The following is a 17,511-nucleotide window of genomic DNA, read 5'->3' on the forward strand; positions in this document are numbered from 1 at the left end:
ATGAGGTAGTCCATAGAATGGTCTTACTTCACGTCTTATATACTCTTTATCCTGCCCCAGGCATGTAAGGGAGTTGTACCAATTACATTCCTAAACAAATGGAAAATCTGGAGGGTCAGCAGGTGAGTAGCCTTTGGGGTTTTAACAGGATATGGGCAAAACATTATAATTACATAGTTCACAAAGGTTAATCTGATTTAGATGGCACTGCAGGGCATGGCATGATTACATGTACAGTGTCCCAACCCAAAAGTTAATCATTAGGAATGTCCCAAATTCAATCTCCAAAAGCCGGACAAACCTATAATTGAAAGCATAACCCATGTAATGAAGAAACATTAAAAAAGAAACAGTAACAGACGATGAACAAGATAAGGCATGTGCAAGGAAACTAAAAGTTAACGATGTCCTGAACATTGATTGGCAATCTCAGACAAAGATCGATCAGGGAAATTGGCTTTGCAAGGTCAGTTTCAGGTGAAGAGGTCAGTTTCTTACAGTTCATTCCAGAGTCAGAAAGAAACCTAGTTAAGGTATACATAGACTAAGAAGGCCAGGCCACTTTGTTCGCCAGGCTACCTTCACAATCCTACGTGAGGGCAACACAAAATGGTGGCACAATATAAAATGGAGTCAGTCTCGAGAATTACAGAACCTCAGAGGGTGTGAAAACATCGCCATTGAGTGTTTTAGGTCCTTGTTCACCCCCATCTGCTGATATAAAACTGCAGACTCACGACTGCCGCACGCCTCAGTACAAGAAGTGTGCACATGGTTGGAACATACACGTGTGTGTGTGCCTAAACACCCCTGCTTCTACTGCGGAGCGCCTCATGCAATGCAGCTCTAACACCTACCAGCTGGCTTCCATTACTGCCGGTAGTAGAAGGAGTGTTGCACTTGCCCTCAGCCTGTGTCCACTCCACTGCACTATATTCCATTGCAATATACGAAGCGCCACTGCATGCCACTATACTATACACAACTTTACTCTACACCACTACGCTTTACATCACATAATTTTACTAAATACATCATTCCATTGCTCACCTAACACATATTTACACTACACAAATACACTCCACTCCACACCACGCAATTCCACATCTAACAATTCCAATCCAACCCACATAATTCCACTCAAACAACATACATCCACTCCATAACACAAGGGTCAAAGACATTACCATTTACAACGCTAATAGCTCTAACTCAAAAAAATGCGAGACCTATTGCATTTTTAATGCTTGTTATTAATTAGGCAAATAGTTCTCCTGAAGGGCTAATGCAAGTAATACCGTAAGGACACATAAAAGGTCGAGTCCTGATGGGAGGTTGCAAAGGAAGACAGCAAGGTACTAAGCAGGGACTAACAAGCCTTTTAACAAATCAAAAGGCAACATTTACAAAGGACAGTCCCAGCAGCCAATTGAAAAGATGGGCGGAGAGTGGATGGAACTTCAAGTCCATACCTCAGTACAGCATGCCTCGCAGAGCAGCGCATGTTATGCCCTGCCTCGTCCTAATGACACACCTATGGAATTTTATTTGTTGATTTGTTACACTTTCAAGAGCATTAGCAGTGGAATATTCCACCTCACCCAGCTCTCTGGCAACTCGTCTCATCCCTTTAATTGACAGACCCATCCCATAGTTTAGAAACAGTAATTCAAAAAATGAATCCTTCTCCGAAACTGCTTTTTTCTTTTTTTAGTGTAAAACTGAATAGGTTATAGCTGAGTGTCTGAAAGTGTGTACTATGTAGGCAGGAAAGCAGGAGCCAGACCGTTGTTGGGACAGTCTGGTAAGCTTGGTTGCCACAAATCTAATAAGGAGCAGTTTGTTCAGTTGCACCACTGCAGGTGAACTATACCCCAGAAGGAAACATCTCTTGGTAAATAAACTTGGACAAAGGAAAGGAGATTGGAAGTTCGTGCTGGCCCACAGTTGTATTGCAAAGTCTTTTTGTGAATCAGTCCTACAGCTGATTGAGCAAACAAAATGACGGGACGGAAAATGTTCTGGTCAGGGAGTGGCGTGTTCAAATCATCCATGGTAGTAGGTTTTGTTAAGTTATCACATTCAGGAATAAAGTGTCCGTGCAGGTGTAAGTCACTGCATTTTTCTTTCCATCAGACGGAATGCTTTCATGGATCACCCCCATTCAAGTCAGTGGGCAAATGTGGACCCAGCCAGCAATTTAAATCCTGTTCGTACTGATCCAATCCTTGCAGAAAAAACATTGTCATTGCCGGCTGGTTGTCCACCTCAGAGAAGAGCATGGGCTCCTTCCTGTTGTCTTATTCTAGCCCACCATATTGCCTTCGGGCACATCCACAAGATGAACCTAACCAACCAGCTTAGTGTTAAGCAGACTGCTCAGACGCACCAAGGGAAGAGGGCTCTGGGAGACTTCCCACTACCTGTTGGAGGCGGTGCCGCGGGGGCTGCTTCTTCGCTGTTCCTCTGTTGAGTGCCTGCTGAGCCAGGGGCTCTGCTGGAAGCCGACTTGGCTTCTTAGTGCCTGCTGAGCCAGGAGCTCTGCTGGAAGCCGGCGTGGCTTCTTAGTGCCTGCTGAGCCAGGATCTCTGCTGGAAGCCGCCTTGGCTTCTTAGTGCCTGCTGAGCCAGGAGCTCTGCTGGAAGCCGGCTTGGCTTCTTAGTGCCTGCTGAGCCAGGGGCTCTGCTGGAAGCCAGCTTGGCTTCTTAGTGCCTGCTGAGCCAGGAGCTCTGCTGGAAGCCGGCTTGGCTTCTTAGTGCCTGCTGAGCCAGGAGCTCTGCTGGAAGCCGCCTTGGCTTCTTAGTGCCTGCTGAGCCAGGAGCTCTGCTGGAAGCCGGCTTGGCTTCTTAGTGCCTGCTGAGCCAGGAGCTCTGCTGGAAGCCAGCTTGGCTTCTTAGTGCCTGTTGAGCCAGGAGCTCTACTGGAAGCCGGCGTGGCTTCTTAGTGCATGTTGAGCCAGGAGCTCTGCTGGAAGCCGGCTTAGCTTCTTAGTGCCTGCTGAGCCAGGAGCTCTGCTGGAAGCCGGCATGGCTTCTTAGTGCCTGTTGAGCTAGGAGCGCTGCTGGAAGCCGGCGTAGCTTCTTAGTGCCTGTTGAGCTAGGAGCTCTACTGGAAGCCGGCGTGGCTTCTTAGTGCCTGTTGAGCCAGGAGCTCTTCTGGAAGCCGGCGTGGCTTCTTAGTGCCTGTTGAGCTAGGAGCTCTGCTGGAAGCCGGCTTGGCTTCTTAGTGCCTGCTGAGCCAGGAGCTCTGCTGGAAGCCGGCTTGGCTTCTTAGTGCCTGTTGAGCTAGGAACTCTGCTGAAAGCCACCATGGCTTCTTAGTGCCTGCTGAGCCAGGAGCTCTGCTGGAAGCTGGCGTGGCATCTTAGTCCCTGCTGAGCCAGGAGCTCTGCTGGAAGCTGGCGTGGCTTCTTAGTGCCTGCTGAGCCAGGAGCTCTGCTGGAAGCCGCCTTGGCTTCTTAGTGCCTGCTAAGCCAGGAGCTCTGCTGGAAGCCGCCTTGGCTTCTCAGTGCATGCTGAGCCAGGAGCTCTGCTGGAAGCCGGCGTGGCTTCTTCCTGCTGTGTGGTATGCTTGACGTGCCTCAGATTTTGGTTGAGTCTGAAAATGTATTTATTAACAAGAGCTGTGATACAATACAAGCAGATGCAGGGATGAGCTCATGGTTGAGAGCAGGCAAACTTCAAAAGCATATAAGCAGAGCTCCTGCAGAAGCAGCAGGTTTTGAAAAATCACTTCCCAGGTACAAGGAGGTGCAGTGGTGCACTACATCTCAGATCGGAGGCGGGAACGTCATCAGATTTTAGCATGGTGAAGAAAACATCAATGTTGCAGGTTACAGCAGTCCAGTGTTATGTGAGGCAAATTCATATCACCTTCATATTTCTTCCGGATAGACCCTGCACAAGCAAGGCACGCAAAATACCCAAAGAAAATCAAATATGCAATTCAGTTTGAAGAATCACAGAGGAAACGTGTTTTAAGCCTCCAGTGAATGGAAGGAACTGAAAGTTCACTCGAAATATGAAGCACAAGCACCCCCACCAAAGCGGACTTATTCCGGGATGTGGCGCTTGAGCTGTGCTCCTGCGAAGATGGAGTGAACACAAAACTGCGGGAAATGGATCACTTTTTAGGTCTCGCCTGACCCAGCGCATGCGCTGGTCTGGCGAGACTTATTGAGAGGGCTCCAAAAAGTGCTACCAGGCCAGCCTGGAGCTACAGTGCATGTGTGCGGGCGCGCGCGCTTTACCGCGATTACTTTCACTTTCGCGGCCGCACGGCCGCTTTGCATAGCCTATAGGTCTCGCTTTTGGGACCTTATAAGTATTTAGTTATGCAACTGTTGCATAGCTAAACATATAAGGTCCCAAAGGCGAGACCTATTGGCTATGCCAGTGCTTGTTTGGAATTTGATTCTGAGGCGGGCGTGAGCATTGAGAGGAGCGATCATGGTGCAACAGTACACCAATGACCGTACAGAACAATGACCTAATATTTTATGAATACGAGTTGTTCTTCAGAGCAGAGACTGAGTTCAGATCATGCACATCACTCAAGTCATTAAAAGCAAGAGCTCACTACAGAGGCCTCTACCATGGTCTGCTGAAGACTAGTTTATGTGACGCTCTACAAGAAGATGACACATCAAGCTGCATTAAGACCCAGCAAAAGCAATGCTCAAGAAATAGAAAAGATGAGGGCTGTGACTGCCCATCTTAAAGAAACCAAGAGGTGGTGGCTTCGCATGAAGCTGATTTTCACATGTAAAGATGATATTGTGAAACCAAGAAAGCAGCATAGATCCAAGGCATGGCTGAAGAGGACCCTCGAGAGGGGATCGAGTTGGTCAGAAAGAGAGACAAAAAGTACATTTAAACAGTCATGCAAACCCAGAGTCAAGAGGAAGACAAAGAAAGAGGAACTACTCCAAGGGAGTAGTGAGGTGTGAGAAAAGATGGCTCTTATCCCCTAAATAGTTTTTAGGTCTCGCCTAGCTATTGCGTTTACGCAATCGCTATGCGAGACTCTACTAAGAGGGGCATTTCAAAGTGCTCCCAAAAGTGGATTTTATGGCGAGCACGCGCACAATCACGTGCATCGTGCCACCATACAAACCGTTTGGGGAAGCGCTTCAGCCCACTGGCGCGTGCACGTGTCACTGCCTCGGCATCATACTTCAAAGGGTCCGCTCCCCCGCCTGGAATGCGCTCCACCGCCCCCGCCAAGCGTGTGCGCCACGCTCCACCGCGTCTCGCCGTAATTATAAACGTATGACAAATTTGCTTTCACTTTCACGCGGCGGGAACTCGCGTCCGGACCACTTTAGAAGCTGGGCTTGTTCTAGTAACAGTGCAAGGATTTTCAGCAATCTGGGCGCAACAGAAATTCACCTTAAAAAGCCTGGCATGTTATGGCATTTTTCCGAAATGTTGTGCCGCCACTAGGTGTCGCCCCGCCTACTGCTTTTATGTTCTTTTATGCAGGTGCAGTTATCCGAGAAATGGCTCAGCCTTAGACCGGCCTTTTCGCTTCTTTCATTCATAAGAGGGGCGCAGCACGCCTGGATCTAGCCCTTTGTAAACATGAGTCACAACATATTCACTTGTGCCAGGAGGTTCATTCATTGGTTTCCAGTAAAATAACACATCCATTTGAACTAAGAAGTCCATTATGCACTGTCCTTCCTCTTCTGAGTTTACAGATGTACTTTCCTCTTGCTCAGTCTTGGTTTTAAGACATACACACGCAACTTGCGTGCATACATTACGTGCAGACACACTTTATGACTCTGACGCACAAACCAGTAGATCGCCATGTCCTCAGACTTAAAATGTCCCGATGCGCACAGACCAACAGACGCGCAGGCATCACCCGTACCCACATACCAACCAACAGGCATACAGCCACTATATGCACAGGCCGACAGAAACACACAAGCCAAGTACGCATTCATGTCCACAGACGTATTGGTATCCATGCACACAGGCCGTCATTGTCATACATGAAAGCACGTCTGCAGACTAACAGACATACAGGACTCTGGAAGAGACTCACAAATGAATTGAGGGATGTACAGAGGAACTGATGGATGCCAGACACGCAGATAGAGGCATCATTTTTTCATATGTGTTATGTAAATTGCAATGATTTTAATTAATCTGCAGAAATAAACATTACTTAGCATCATTTTTTCTGATGAGATGCAGGCATGATCTTGAGCCCATAGGCGTAGGGAAGTTTGTACGAGTGAGAGAAAGCAATAGAGTGTCCGTGCCCATTTAATCTTTGGCCTCTCTTTGGGAAAAAAACACTTTTAGTGAGTAATGAACTACTTCACTATCCATGCCCATCCAATGTTTGCCCTCTTTGGAATGATCACCTTTGTTAAGAACAAAACAAAGCCCTTTTTCTTCCTAGATACATTTTCTTCCCCCGAAAGTAGAAATGCACCCCCTGCTAATCCTAACACACACCACCTAAATGCCAAACAGAGTATGTAAGCCTCTGATTCCTGAACTTACGTATCAGTGAGAGAGTGTAGTCAGTCGTGTGCTGATTGTCTCTCTCTGCCTGCACCCTGCAAGCCCTCCATCAGTGTCTTACGCAGGAGGGCATAGAAATGCCTCTGTGGTGACGGTATACACATGGTCCAGAAAGCTGCTTTGCTGGCTCTGGGGCACTTGTGGTGTTTGTAAGTCTCTCTGGGGAGTTAAAGCTTCTGTGCTGCTGGTAGGTTGTGACATAGAGCCTGGGCCCTGGAAGGCTTCAGTGCTGCTTGGAGGCTGTCCTGAGTGCAGCTTGTGGGCTACACTGAACTATGTAAGGTTTCTGTCGTGCTTGGAGGCCGCCCTGGCTGTTCAACTCTTCTCGGCTGCTTGTTGGCTGAACCAGGCCATCAAGGCTTATGTGCTGCTTGAATGAGCCATGGGCCTGCAGGGCTTCTTGTTGTCGAGTTCAGTCCTTAGGACAGGCTCTCAGGTCATAACAGACCCCTTGTTGGGAGAATCCTCAGGGTATGAAAGGGTGTCTTCACTGCCTTGTAGTGTGGACTGTAGAAGGACATTTTTATCAAGTGGACAAACACAGTTTGGAAGAACTAAACAGCAATAAATAGGGCGACTCACATAAGAACAGGACACCGAAGTGTGTCGTGTTGTGTGTGCTGCTTGCGCTCACATGCCCACATACTAATTGGGGTTTTGTGTCAGAGTGTCCTAGACTTCCAGCTGTGGCCTTTGATCCCTAATACAGCAACGAACAGGCTGTATTACCCAACTGAGAGGCACTCATTGTTTTGCCCCCGAGAGGGTGAGCCAGGCCTCTGGACTGTGGCAGGCTGGGCACATTTCCTGAGCTGTCTAGCAACACACACTCCGTGTCCTTTGAGATAGGTTCCTAGTCTGGGCTCTGGAAGCGGTGTCGGCTCATACTCTCAGTCGGGGGCATCATTATCAGCTCGCTTCCCTGGTAGGTGGACGCCTACTATGTTCCCTATATTGGACCAATTTGTGCCCAGCATTGCCAGGTTACATTGACGTTTTTAACTTTGATGTGTATGTAATATGGGTACTTTGCAGCTGTTGATTTTTGCATACCTATGATGGGGCATGCCTGCCCTGACCTGCCTTTGTGTTTGAAGAAATGCCAATAAATAAATATTTCTTTATAGTGCACGTTGATGGGCAATTGGAAGATGCATAAATGAGACAACGGCGCCAGGAGTCGGACAGTATGTTACCAGGGTTGCATTCGTACAAGGAAATTACCTCACTTTTAAATCTTGCGGTGGATCCATTTACCAGCAAGGAGATCAGTTCTAGAGTTTTAGGACCAATGGGCTGATATAGTTCTGCTGCAGGAGACCTACCTGTTGCGTTTAACTGAAAAACACAGTTGTGCTCTCTTCAGTTGCGGTGCAGATCTTCACAGAATAATTAAAACATAAAGCAATGTGAGTTAGCAATAGTAGTCAGCCAAAGAGAACATTCCAGAAAAAGATAAGCCTGGAAACCCAGAGGTAAGAGCTGATGGTAAGGTATGGCAGAAGCGAGAAATGTCAGTGATGGTCAAAACAGCATTTTATGTTCAAGTATTTCTAGACTCAGATCAGTTTCCAAACCGAGGAATTTTATGTGAAAATATTGCCCGGTTGCTGGATTGGCTAGGAATTCACCTCATTCCAACCCCCTCGAGATCACCAGCACTAGTACCGCTCTGACTAGTGGATTGGCAAACTTGACTCTGGGAGTCGTTTTCTTCAGGGGTGCTCTCAAAACGATTCCAGTGTAATTGATAACATTATTCTTGAGATGTGTGCCGAGTGGGCAAACAGCTGTCTGATTTAACTAGGACTGGCCTTAGGCTGCGGAGCATTGCGTGAACTTCAGCTGTATAAACCGTGCCTATTTAGGAAGGACACCGTTTTCCAAATCTAGTGTACAACACTGTGCATCGTGACATTTAACATTAAAACCAAAAAAAGAAGCCCTCCAGTCCCCCCCTGCCCCCTCCCTGCCGGAGGATTTCAAACTACCCACCCCCAACAAGGCAGAGTGCCTGTCGCCCACACCCCATATGAAAGTAGCTTGGTGTAGAACACTCCCGCTCTCGCCGTGAGTTAAGGATGGAAACATATTACACATTATGGGATTTAGATCTATGCTAGTCCTATCTTGAGCTTTAACCATCAGAGCAGCATATTTTTGGCAGTCCAGCTTGGATTAACATTGGCGGATCATACCTCGTCAGCAACAGGTACATGAAGAGTACCCCAGTACCTTGTCAGGTGTCCCACCCCGTACCCAAGGGCCTCAGGTGTCTCCCAGGCTACAATGTTTAGAGTTCACTACACCCCACCTTGTCAGCCCTTCGAGGCCGAGATCAGCTATTTCTGACTTGGGTCATCCCGAGGTGTGTCCCTATTGTTCAGTCTGTTACCTCGGAGTCTCACATTTCAACTGTCATTTGGCCTCCCGACTCCTCGCCAGCCCTCCAGCCATTCCCAAGTCTCTTCTGGAGAGGAGAAGAACCAAGTTTTGCCCTCCGATTCAACCATGAGCTTTGCTGGGGAGAGCATAGAGTATTTTATTTCTTTGTCTCGTAGTGCCTTCTTGACTGTAATGAAGCTGCGTCTTTGAGCTTGCACTTTGGTGGTGAAGTCCGGGAAGAAGGTGAATGCGCTATTCTCCAGTGTCAATGGTGGGCGGGCTCGTGCCATTTGAAGTATAACATCACGGTCGCGAAAGTTGAACACTCGTTCTATAATTGGTCTGGGTGGGGGGGGAGGGTGGAGGGGGGGCACCCGGCTTTGGCCTTCCCCCTGGGACCCGATGGGCGCCTTCAATGGAAAAGTAGCTGGACAGGTGCTTCGGCTGGAGCTTGGTCAGCACCAGGTCCTCGACGAAGAGGTCTGCAGCCGGCCCCTCCGCCCGTTCCGGGACTATGTTATTCCTGCGCACTCTCCCTTCGTAGTCGTCAAAGAGTCCTTCCATTTTCACCTGCCGATCACGGGGTTGGGCCACTTTTTGCTTATGAAGGGCCGTATCTGACGTCAATGTCTCAGTGGCATCCTCCACGTCCTTCACCCTGGCGTCCATTTAATACTGAGAAAGCCCTCCAGGTTCCTTCAATAATAATGTTGAACTGTTTTGTAATTGTTAGAGAATTTTCTTAAAGCAGAAGCCAAATAAAGAATAATACATTACAAAAAAAGTTCACTTGTTAAAATGTTCTGCAGCAGGATTCAAGAAGTTTAGAATCAACTTTTGTTCTCTTTGGTTTTCAGGACATCGAGGAAGCTGGTGGAGTTAAAAAGCACAAATACAAGTTAACCTTTCCACTCCGGGACATCCTCAAAAATGTAAGTAGTATGATGTTAGGTGGGCATACTCCAATTCTGTGGTATGGCAGAGGCGGGCCTTCGCTCACCTGGCGCTGAACTTTCCATCAATCCAAAGGCAGCCAACTACAACATCATACTTCTTAGTTGTCATCTGGTTCTCATTTCAATCAATGGCCCTGACGCATCTGGTGTTTTATCTGACATGCTTTGGGTGTTCCCAGAGTTAATTTGGTAGGCACAAGTCTGAGGTGAGTGAGAGTCCTCAAAATCTTAAAAGTGGATTTTGAAGTTATTCCTAGTCTCCATATCTAAACAGGTTCCATATTAGGAAATATAATAAAATATATGTGTCGCCTTCATAGTGCAGTTGGCCAAAAGTGTTACAATGCAGAATTGTTTAAATACTCAGGCACTGAATTTTATAGATATGTCCCAAGAACTTATGTTAAAAAAAGTTGTAGAGCGTAGGTACACCATACGGTTTCTTGGCGCTGGTAATAGAGAATAGTCTGCAGCACGTTGATTCATTCATAAGCTTGGAAGAACAGCCACGTTTTTAGGAGTCTCCTAAATTGAAGGTAACACAGTAAGGATCTGATGTTTGAAGGGAGTGAGTTCCAAAAACCAGGGGCCAGAACAGCAAATCTTGACCCGCCTAATCTCTTCCTTTTACAGGTGGGGATAACCAGGAGGTTAATGTGGAATGACCTCAGGTTACGAGCAGGGATATACCTTTGGGTGAGGGTAAAGACAAATTCCGGGCAGGTGCCATGCAGTGATTTAAAGATAAGGCATCCTTAAATGCACTGCGTTGTGTTACTGGTAACCAGTGCAGCTTCCTCATTAGTGGAGTGATGTGACACCATCTCGGCTGATGGTAGATCAGTCTAGCTGCCTGGTTTTGCACCATTTGTAGTTTTCTTGTTAAATGTACCAGAAGGCCGAAGTAGAGCGAGTTTGCATAATCAATGTGGGAGATGACCATAGAAAGAACGACCTGAACAAGAGCTTCAAAAGTAAGTAATCTACTAATTTTCCTTATCTTCCGGAGCTAGAAAAAACGTGGACACTACAGACCCGATCTGGGACTTCAGAGAGAGATCGCTATCAATTGTGATTCGAGGCTCTTTGCTGAAGTTGAGGGTAGGGGTGACATCCCGAACTTAGCGGGCCAAAGATTTGATGTTCTAAGGATTTCGAGAGCCACCGACTAAAGACAAGTTCTGTTTTGTCTGGATTTAGTTTTAAGTGGTTGCTGTTCATCCAGTTACATATATGTAACATAGTTGTCTGGAAATTCAGAATAGAGTCAGGAGTATTGTCAATAGGAAATATTAATTGCAAATCAGCATAGTTGAAAGTGCACACATTAATTTCCCCCAGAGACTGAACTAATGGAAGGAAGTACACACTGAAAAGGTGCGGGGACAGAGATGATCCCTGCGGCACGCCTTGGGTCAGTTTCACTTTGGGGGCCGTGAATTGGGAGAGTTGAACCGATTGAGAGAGACTATCTAAGAAAGACATGAGCCATTTAAGGGCAGATTCCTGGACCCCTGCGTCCCTGACACATTCCATCTAGAGTTCATGGTCGACCGTGTCGAAAGCTGCAGATAGATCAAGGAGCACCAGTACCTGGGGATTGCCCTTGTCTGCTTCTTTCCTCATTTCATCTAGTACGGTAAGGAGTACTGCCCCATGGAATGGGAAGGGCAGAAGCCAGCTTGATGAGAGTCAAGAAACTGGGACTGTTCGACAAAAGAGCAGCTGGAGTTAACAACGTGGGCTTCCAGTACCTTAGCCAAAATGGGAAGCGATGGGATGATAGTAAGGACAAGTAGATCTGCGCCTATTTTCTTGATTAGTGGAACCACTATTGCTTCTTTGATTGCTCTTGCAACAGAGCCCCGGATTAATGAATCATTCAACAGAGAAAGGGCAGAATCAGGGCATGCATAAAAAACTTTCTTCAAGACATGAGGGGTACAGCTTACTAGCTGTTCAAGAATGGAAATGTCCGCTAAGAGCTCTCAGAGAAGTGGTATTCAATCAGAAAAAGCCAAGTTTCCTAATTTTATTTCCGCTTGGATTCAAAAAGCTGTATCTGCTTAGTTGTGCTTCCTCGTCAATCCTAGTTGGATAGTACTGAGTGTGTATTGTGAGTTTATTTGGTAGCACTGAATAGTGGTGATTAAAGGTGCTGCTCTTGTAGGCAAAGAGGTACATGCAATTAAGGGTCACGGTAGAATAAAAGAAGGTGTGCAAGAGTTAGGCTTTGTTATGCTGTATGGTAATAAGGAGAAGAGAGTTGTATTTCAGAATATCAAGCACAAAATATCATGCTACCAGAATGGTATCATTTCGGTGAGTATACGTTTTTTATTCTTAACACCATACCTATGTGCCTTGAAGATGCATGTCTCATCACAGTACGTATAAGTGTAGTTAAGTATTGTAGACCTATATTTTCCTTTATGGTATGTTAGTAGTCGATATTCTTGCGGCAATATTTTGGTAGCACATTATTTAAAACTCCATATTCAGGTAGTATACCAAGAAGAGATTGGTTTACAATTTGAAAATATTGGAGAAAAACGTATATCCTTTTTGCATGGCCTACAACATAGATCATACTTACAACTTGTTTAATGATTGTAATTGTATGATGCACCAGATTATACCAATGTGGTATTTATCTTTTCATCCTATATTTATTAAGATTTAAAGAATACATTCCTTTGATTGTGACTTTTGTATGAATCTGATAAAATAATTTGGGTAATGAGTCATTAGGCCGGTTATGGCCACACGAGTTCAGTGAGGAATAGTGACTTGTGTATTTATAGCGCTAGGAGGTCCCCGCTTGCAACCGAAAGCACTGTTAATATGAAAGTCATTATTTTAAAACTGTATTACACACAATATAAGAGAGGCTGCCGCAAAATGATTTACTGTTTAAGATAAAACAATTGCTTTCAAAATATATATTTTAACAATAGGCAATCAGACTGTACCTAGTGCAAACATTTATACAAGAGCCCATTAAAACGATGCGTTGCCGAACTCATCTGATAACCGACTTAGAATACATCCCACAAAGAATATATCTTCAGCCTGAAGCCTCAAGTGACCCCACCAGTTTGTCTATACAGCTTCCAAAGCAGCCTTTTCATTTGGTGATTTAGCAATTGTACATATTTACTTTATTTTTAGCTAGCAAGCACTTTGGCAAGAAGGCATGTTTATTTTACTCTTTGTCCCTCTCTCAGCTTTACAGCACAGGAGACACGACACACTTAATTTTCAGCCAGTCACCTCAAAGTCTGCATTAACCATCCAGGTTATCAAAAAGTATGAGAACTATTTTTGTAAAATTGAAAAAACATGGGCGATCCCCATGGATCCCATCATCGTCGCCTTCTCATTACATACAGATGTCCATGTGGGTAAATGAAGGCGGTTGTTAAGAAGAGGACAGCAGGGTCGCATTCAGATGCAGAGCCCTGATAGTTTGAACCCCAGCTACCTCAAAGTAATGGCCTTGGAGAAAGAAGAAAAGTTGATCCATGGATACCGCCAAAGAAAAGACCCAGAGGAGAGTGCACCATGTGGGCGATAATATTTAGAATTTACAAATGGACAGACAGCTTCCCCAGAGAGATGCTGTGAGAAAGGAGATTAGATGTGGGGGGGGGGGGGGCTTGCTTTTTTTCTCTTTAAAGGGCCATTTTTACCATAAGAGTAGCAGGTGCAGTTTCACTGGGGCCAGGAGTGTCGTGGGCCCCTGCACCCCATTTATGGCTGTTTTACTACCAAGAAAGGAAATGGGTGCCCATGGTACTTGCTGGTATTAGACACCAGGTTAACTTTATGGTGCAAGGAGCAGAGCCCAAGCACCAGGGGCATGATGTTGGGCATGTATCCTTTTTTTGTTTATGTTTTTCATAAAGGGGCAGACAGCCTTCTTTGGCCTCAGGTCAAGTAGTGATGCCCAGTGGAGCAGGCAGAGGAGAAAGGGCTATAGGTATCATTGGTGCGGACAATGCAGTGGCACCAAGACCCCGTGGTGTGAGAGGCCAACTAAATGCCATTTATAGCTGTGATACTCACCTTTCTGGCTTGCATTAGGGCTCAGTGACCCTACTTTACAAAAAGTGCACATGGCACATTTTCCTTGCTAACATTAGGGCTGAGGGAACCCTTGCTGCCCGGGTAAGTGGGCCTTTTCTTCTTCTCTTTTCAAGATTGGAGAGATGACCAGTAATGGTGGGGGAAGGGTGAAGGAGGTAGCCTGCTGCTCAGAGCCGCTGCTATCATTAGTGCACCAGGTGCATTTGCATTGGGTCCCAGGAGTGTGAGGGGTTCACATCACCCAATTGTGGGGAGCACTGATTATTTTGCCAGTTTCAGTTTTTTTGATGCATATGTTGTTTCATTAGTCTCACATTTAATATGGATTTTGAGCTATAGAAAAAGTACCCCATAAAATGATCCTATAATTACTACCCCCTGCTGTTAGCCCTGCGCCTCCTGGGCTTAAAGATTTTCAGGGGAGGGCGAAAGGATGCTCGTATTGAGGGGGAGGGTGTGCTCAAAGAAAAAATAAGTTTGAAGACCTCCGATGTAGATTGTTCCTGGTGAGTTGGTGAAAATACCTCATTGCTTCTCTCCTCTTCTGATTTGGATGTGAAAGAGCGACCTCCAGAAATGAACAATGAGGGCGCTTTGTGGTTCTCTGTAGGTATCTCCAGGTTTCCCACTACTATTTTGTGTCTTTATCTCTGCATATCTATATGCACACACAGTAAGAAAGCTGCAAGATTTGTAAGTGAGCTGAGCAGTTTTTCATCAGCATGGACAATCTTTGCCTTAACTGTGAAGTCTGCCTTCTCCCCATCACGAGTCGTTACTGGTGATCAGTTTCGTGTTATGTAGTCCTTGTTTACAGGGCCATCACCTAACTCTATGGTGCTAAAGTACCATATTCCAAGTCCAGGGCTTTCATTTGATAACCCTGTGCAATCCAGGCGTTGTACTCTTTTTTTGCTTTGATTGCATCAAATTGAGTTTGTACCTTGTGTTTTTGTCATTATGGACTGTATTGAGTGCGCACATTCAGGTTTTCTGATCCAGGTACTGGACAAAGTGTTCACTACTCCCTGCTATGAGCGGCCTCAATTTCTCGTTCTTAGAATAGACATTTCACATGCCCTCCTTGCTTCGGCATGTATGCCACATCCCCTTCTGGCGTATTTGGTAGTAGTGTTGCTCCTTGCTACCGCCTTTGTATTGCCTCACCCATTGTAAAAAACCTTTACACCCTTGCTCGGTGCCTTTATCATAAACAGGCTGCTAACCTGATGGATACACATAAAACCTCTAACTGCAACCCTGTGCCACTGCTTTAAAACACAAGGAAACCCTGTCTATACATTTCCATCTCAAGCTGCCAACCGCACAATTCTAGCTCACCGCCAAGGTTCTTGAACAGTCCTGTGAGTCTAAACACGATTTTTACATTGTCCTGCCTAAATGTTTCTGCATCATCCTGCTGCCTCATTTCTCATATGTTATATTTTTCTTTGGGCAGAGAGAAAACACTGTTGCAAACTGCACTGCTGAAATCATATATCTCCTCAGTCCACAAAGAGCTCCTGAAATAACCTACACTCTCGACCAAGAACTCAGTAAGGACACTCTTGATGCAGACAATGCATTTTACACCAAAATGAGGAGCCTGGAGAAGCCGCTGGAGGCGGGGAAGATCCCAGGTAAACGGGTGGCCTTGTTTGCACCAGTTTGATGAGGACTTATTTATCCTAAATGATAAATAATTTGGAAATGTCCTATTGATTGCCTCCAATTTTCTGCCACATTAGGTTCTTGATAGAACATATAGCCATTCACTTGGAACCATTACATGGATTTGACTTTTTTCGTACTGTTGACATGGGGAATTTCTGGACTTTGTATGAAGAAGCCATTGGGAATCCACTAGAAGCAGTAGAGATATTTCTAGTGAAAACCGTCCAAGGCAAAACAAAGGCAGAGCCATTACCTAATCAGTATATATTCATATAAATTCTTATTCACTGTGGTCATTGTAAGTAGGCCAGTGTACTAGAAATATTTCTACTTTTTATTTATGCAGAATTAAGTAGAATAGTGCTTCTTTTTTCCCTAGATGACTTCGGCAACATGTCCCCAGAGATGGAGCCCATTCGAAATCTTGCCCAGATAGCATGCGGTTACATAGTGTGGCAGAACGCGACAGAGGAAACGAAGTATAACATGATACAAGTTCAAAGTGTCCAGCAAGTGGTATGTAACCCTGCCTGGTGCATAAGCTGTTCATTTTACATTTTACTATGTGTAAAAACATGTTCGTAGCGACTGTTGCTGTGGATATAGTCCTGAAATCAAGTTTAGCATTCAGACATTTGCAAATTGTTTTTCTTCAAAAAAAGTCTTTTGAGTCATGTGAGGCACCGGGAGTCCTCCCTTAGTTCGCAATGCTCATGGGTACCGACTCCTTGCTGGATTTTCTATTTCCACTATTGGCTTTGGATGTGTAATACCGGGGCTCATTTTTCTGACACCTTCTTCACTCTTCTGCTGGGCCCACAATGTAAAATGTTATTCCGATCCTCGAGAAAAGCCTTTGTTATTCGGATTCTTCAGGATGACAGTCTCTGGAGACTGACTTAGCCACTGACTCGCGACAGTGGGGCCTCGGGCCCTCCTCCGGGTTGTGCAGCCATGCTTTCAATGATTCCTCAGCAGGGAATGCACTCAGAGTGATGGGACAGATGCCATTTCAATGCTGTCCCCAGTGACATGTCAGAAATAGTTGGTCCAGTCACCACAAGGCTCCTTTGAGCATGGCGACAGCGACACCACATGCCGGCCTTCCACTCTGAGAAGACCTTCCAGTATCAACGAGACAGAAGATGGGCACACCAGAAAGTCCAGCAGCAAGTCTTAAATGATACCTACAACAGCTTTGGCGAAAAGGCCCGGCTGGACATAAAGGTAAGGATGCCAGGCCCTCTGGCATTCCGCCCCCATCAGCCATCCCCCTGCTCAGAGGCGGTCTTTTCCTCCGATTCAGGCCAGGAAGAAGAAGAACAGTACTTTTTCCTCACCTCAACAACCTCTGTCTCTCAAACACTCAAACAAACACCTCCACAAGGGTTGTGAGTATGCTCTGCACCAACACCCACACCAGGCCTCTGTGGAGTGCTCACACAGAGGAACAGCGCACCAACTAAAGGGTCAGGCATTTAGACCCCAGACTACAATACAGCCTTTGGGACCTTCGGGACCTACGTGTTCGTCTTCACCGATCAAAGGCATCAATCCTCCTCAGCCATCAAGATCCTGAACAAGCCACAAGGACCTTCTAATCCAAAGACACCCTCAAATATAGCATTGAAGGTAACCTCAGTCCCAAAGTGACCATTGACTCTGAGACCTCCATCAATGCAGAAGTCACCATTAACATCAAGAATTCCATCAACGGTGCGCTCCGATAAATCAGAGCAACCTATCCTACAAAAACTGCAAGAGTTGTTTGATGCAAGGCAAAAGCAACAGTTCACCCATCCCCTAACAGGGAAAATGTCTTCAAAGCTCCCTCTAAAAAAATATTAAAAACTTTGCCCCCTGAA

General features: G+C 45.9%; 1 protein-coding gene across 1 annotated transcript in view; it reads left to right on the forward strand.

The window, feature by feature from the left end:
- The window catches only part of LXN (latexin), a 213,272-nt gene that overhangs the window by 184,701 nt on the left and 11,060 nt on the right, over positions 1–17,511 (forward strand). The window contains exons 2-4 of the mRNA XM_085610295.1: positions 9,785–9,859; positions 15,432–15,612; positions 16,026–16,162. Coding sequence (XP_085466421.1) covers positions 9,785–9,859; positions 15,432–15,612; positions 16,026–16,162 — 393 coding nt within the window. The remainder of the gene's footprint in view (positions 1–9,784; positions 9,860–15,431; positions 15,613–16,025; positions 16,163–17,511) is intronic.

The sequence above is a fragment of the Triturus cristatus genome, chromosome 6 (assembly GCF_964204655.1).
Source record: "Triturus cristatus chromosome 6, aTriCri1.1, whole genome shotgun sequence".
NCBI lineage: Eukaryota > Metazoa > Chordata > Amphibia > Caudata > Salamandridae > Triturus > Triturus cristatus.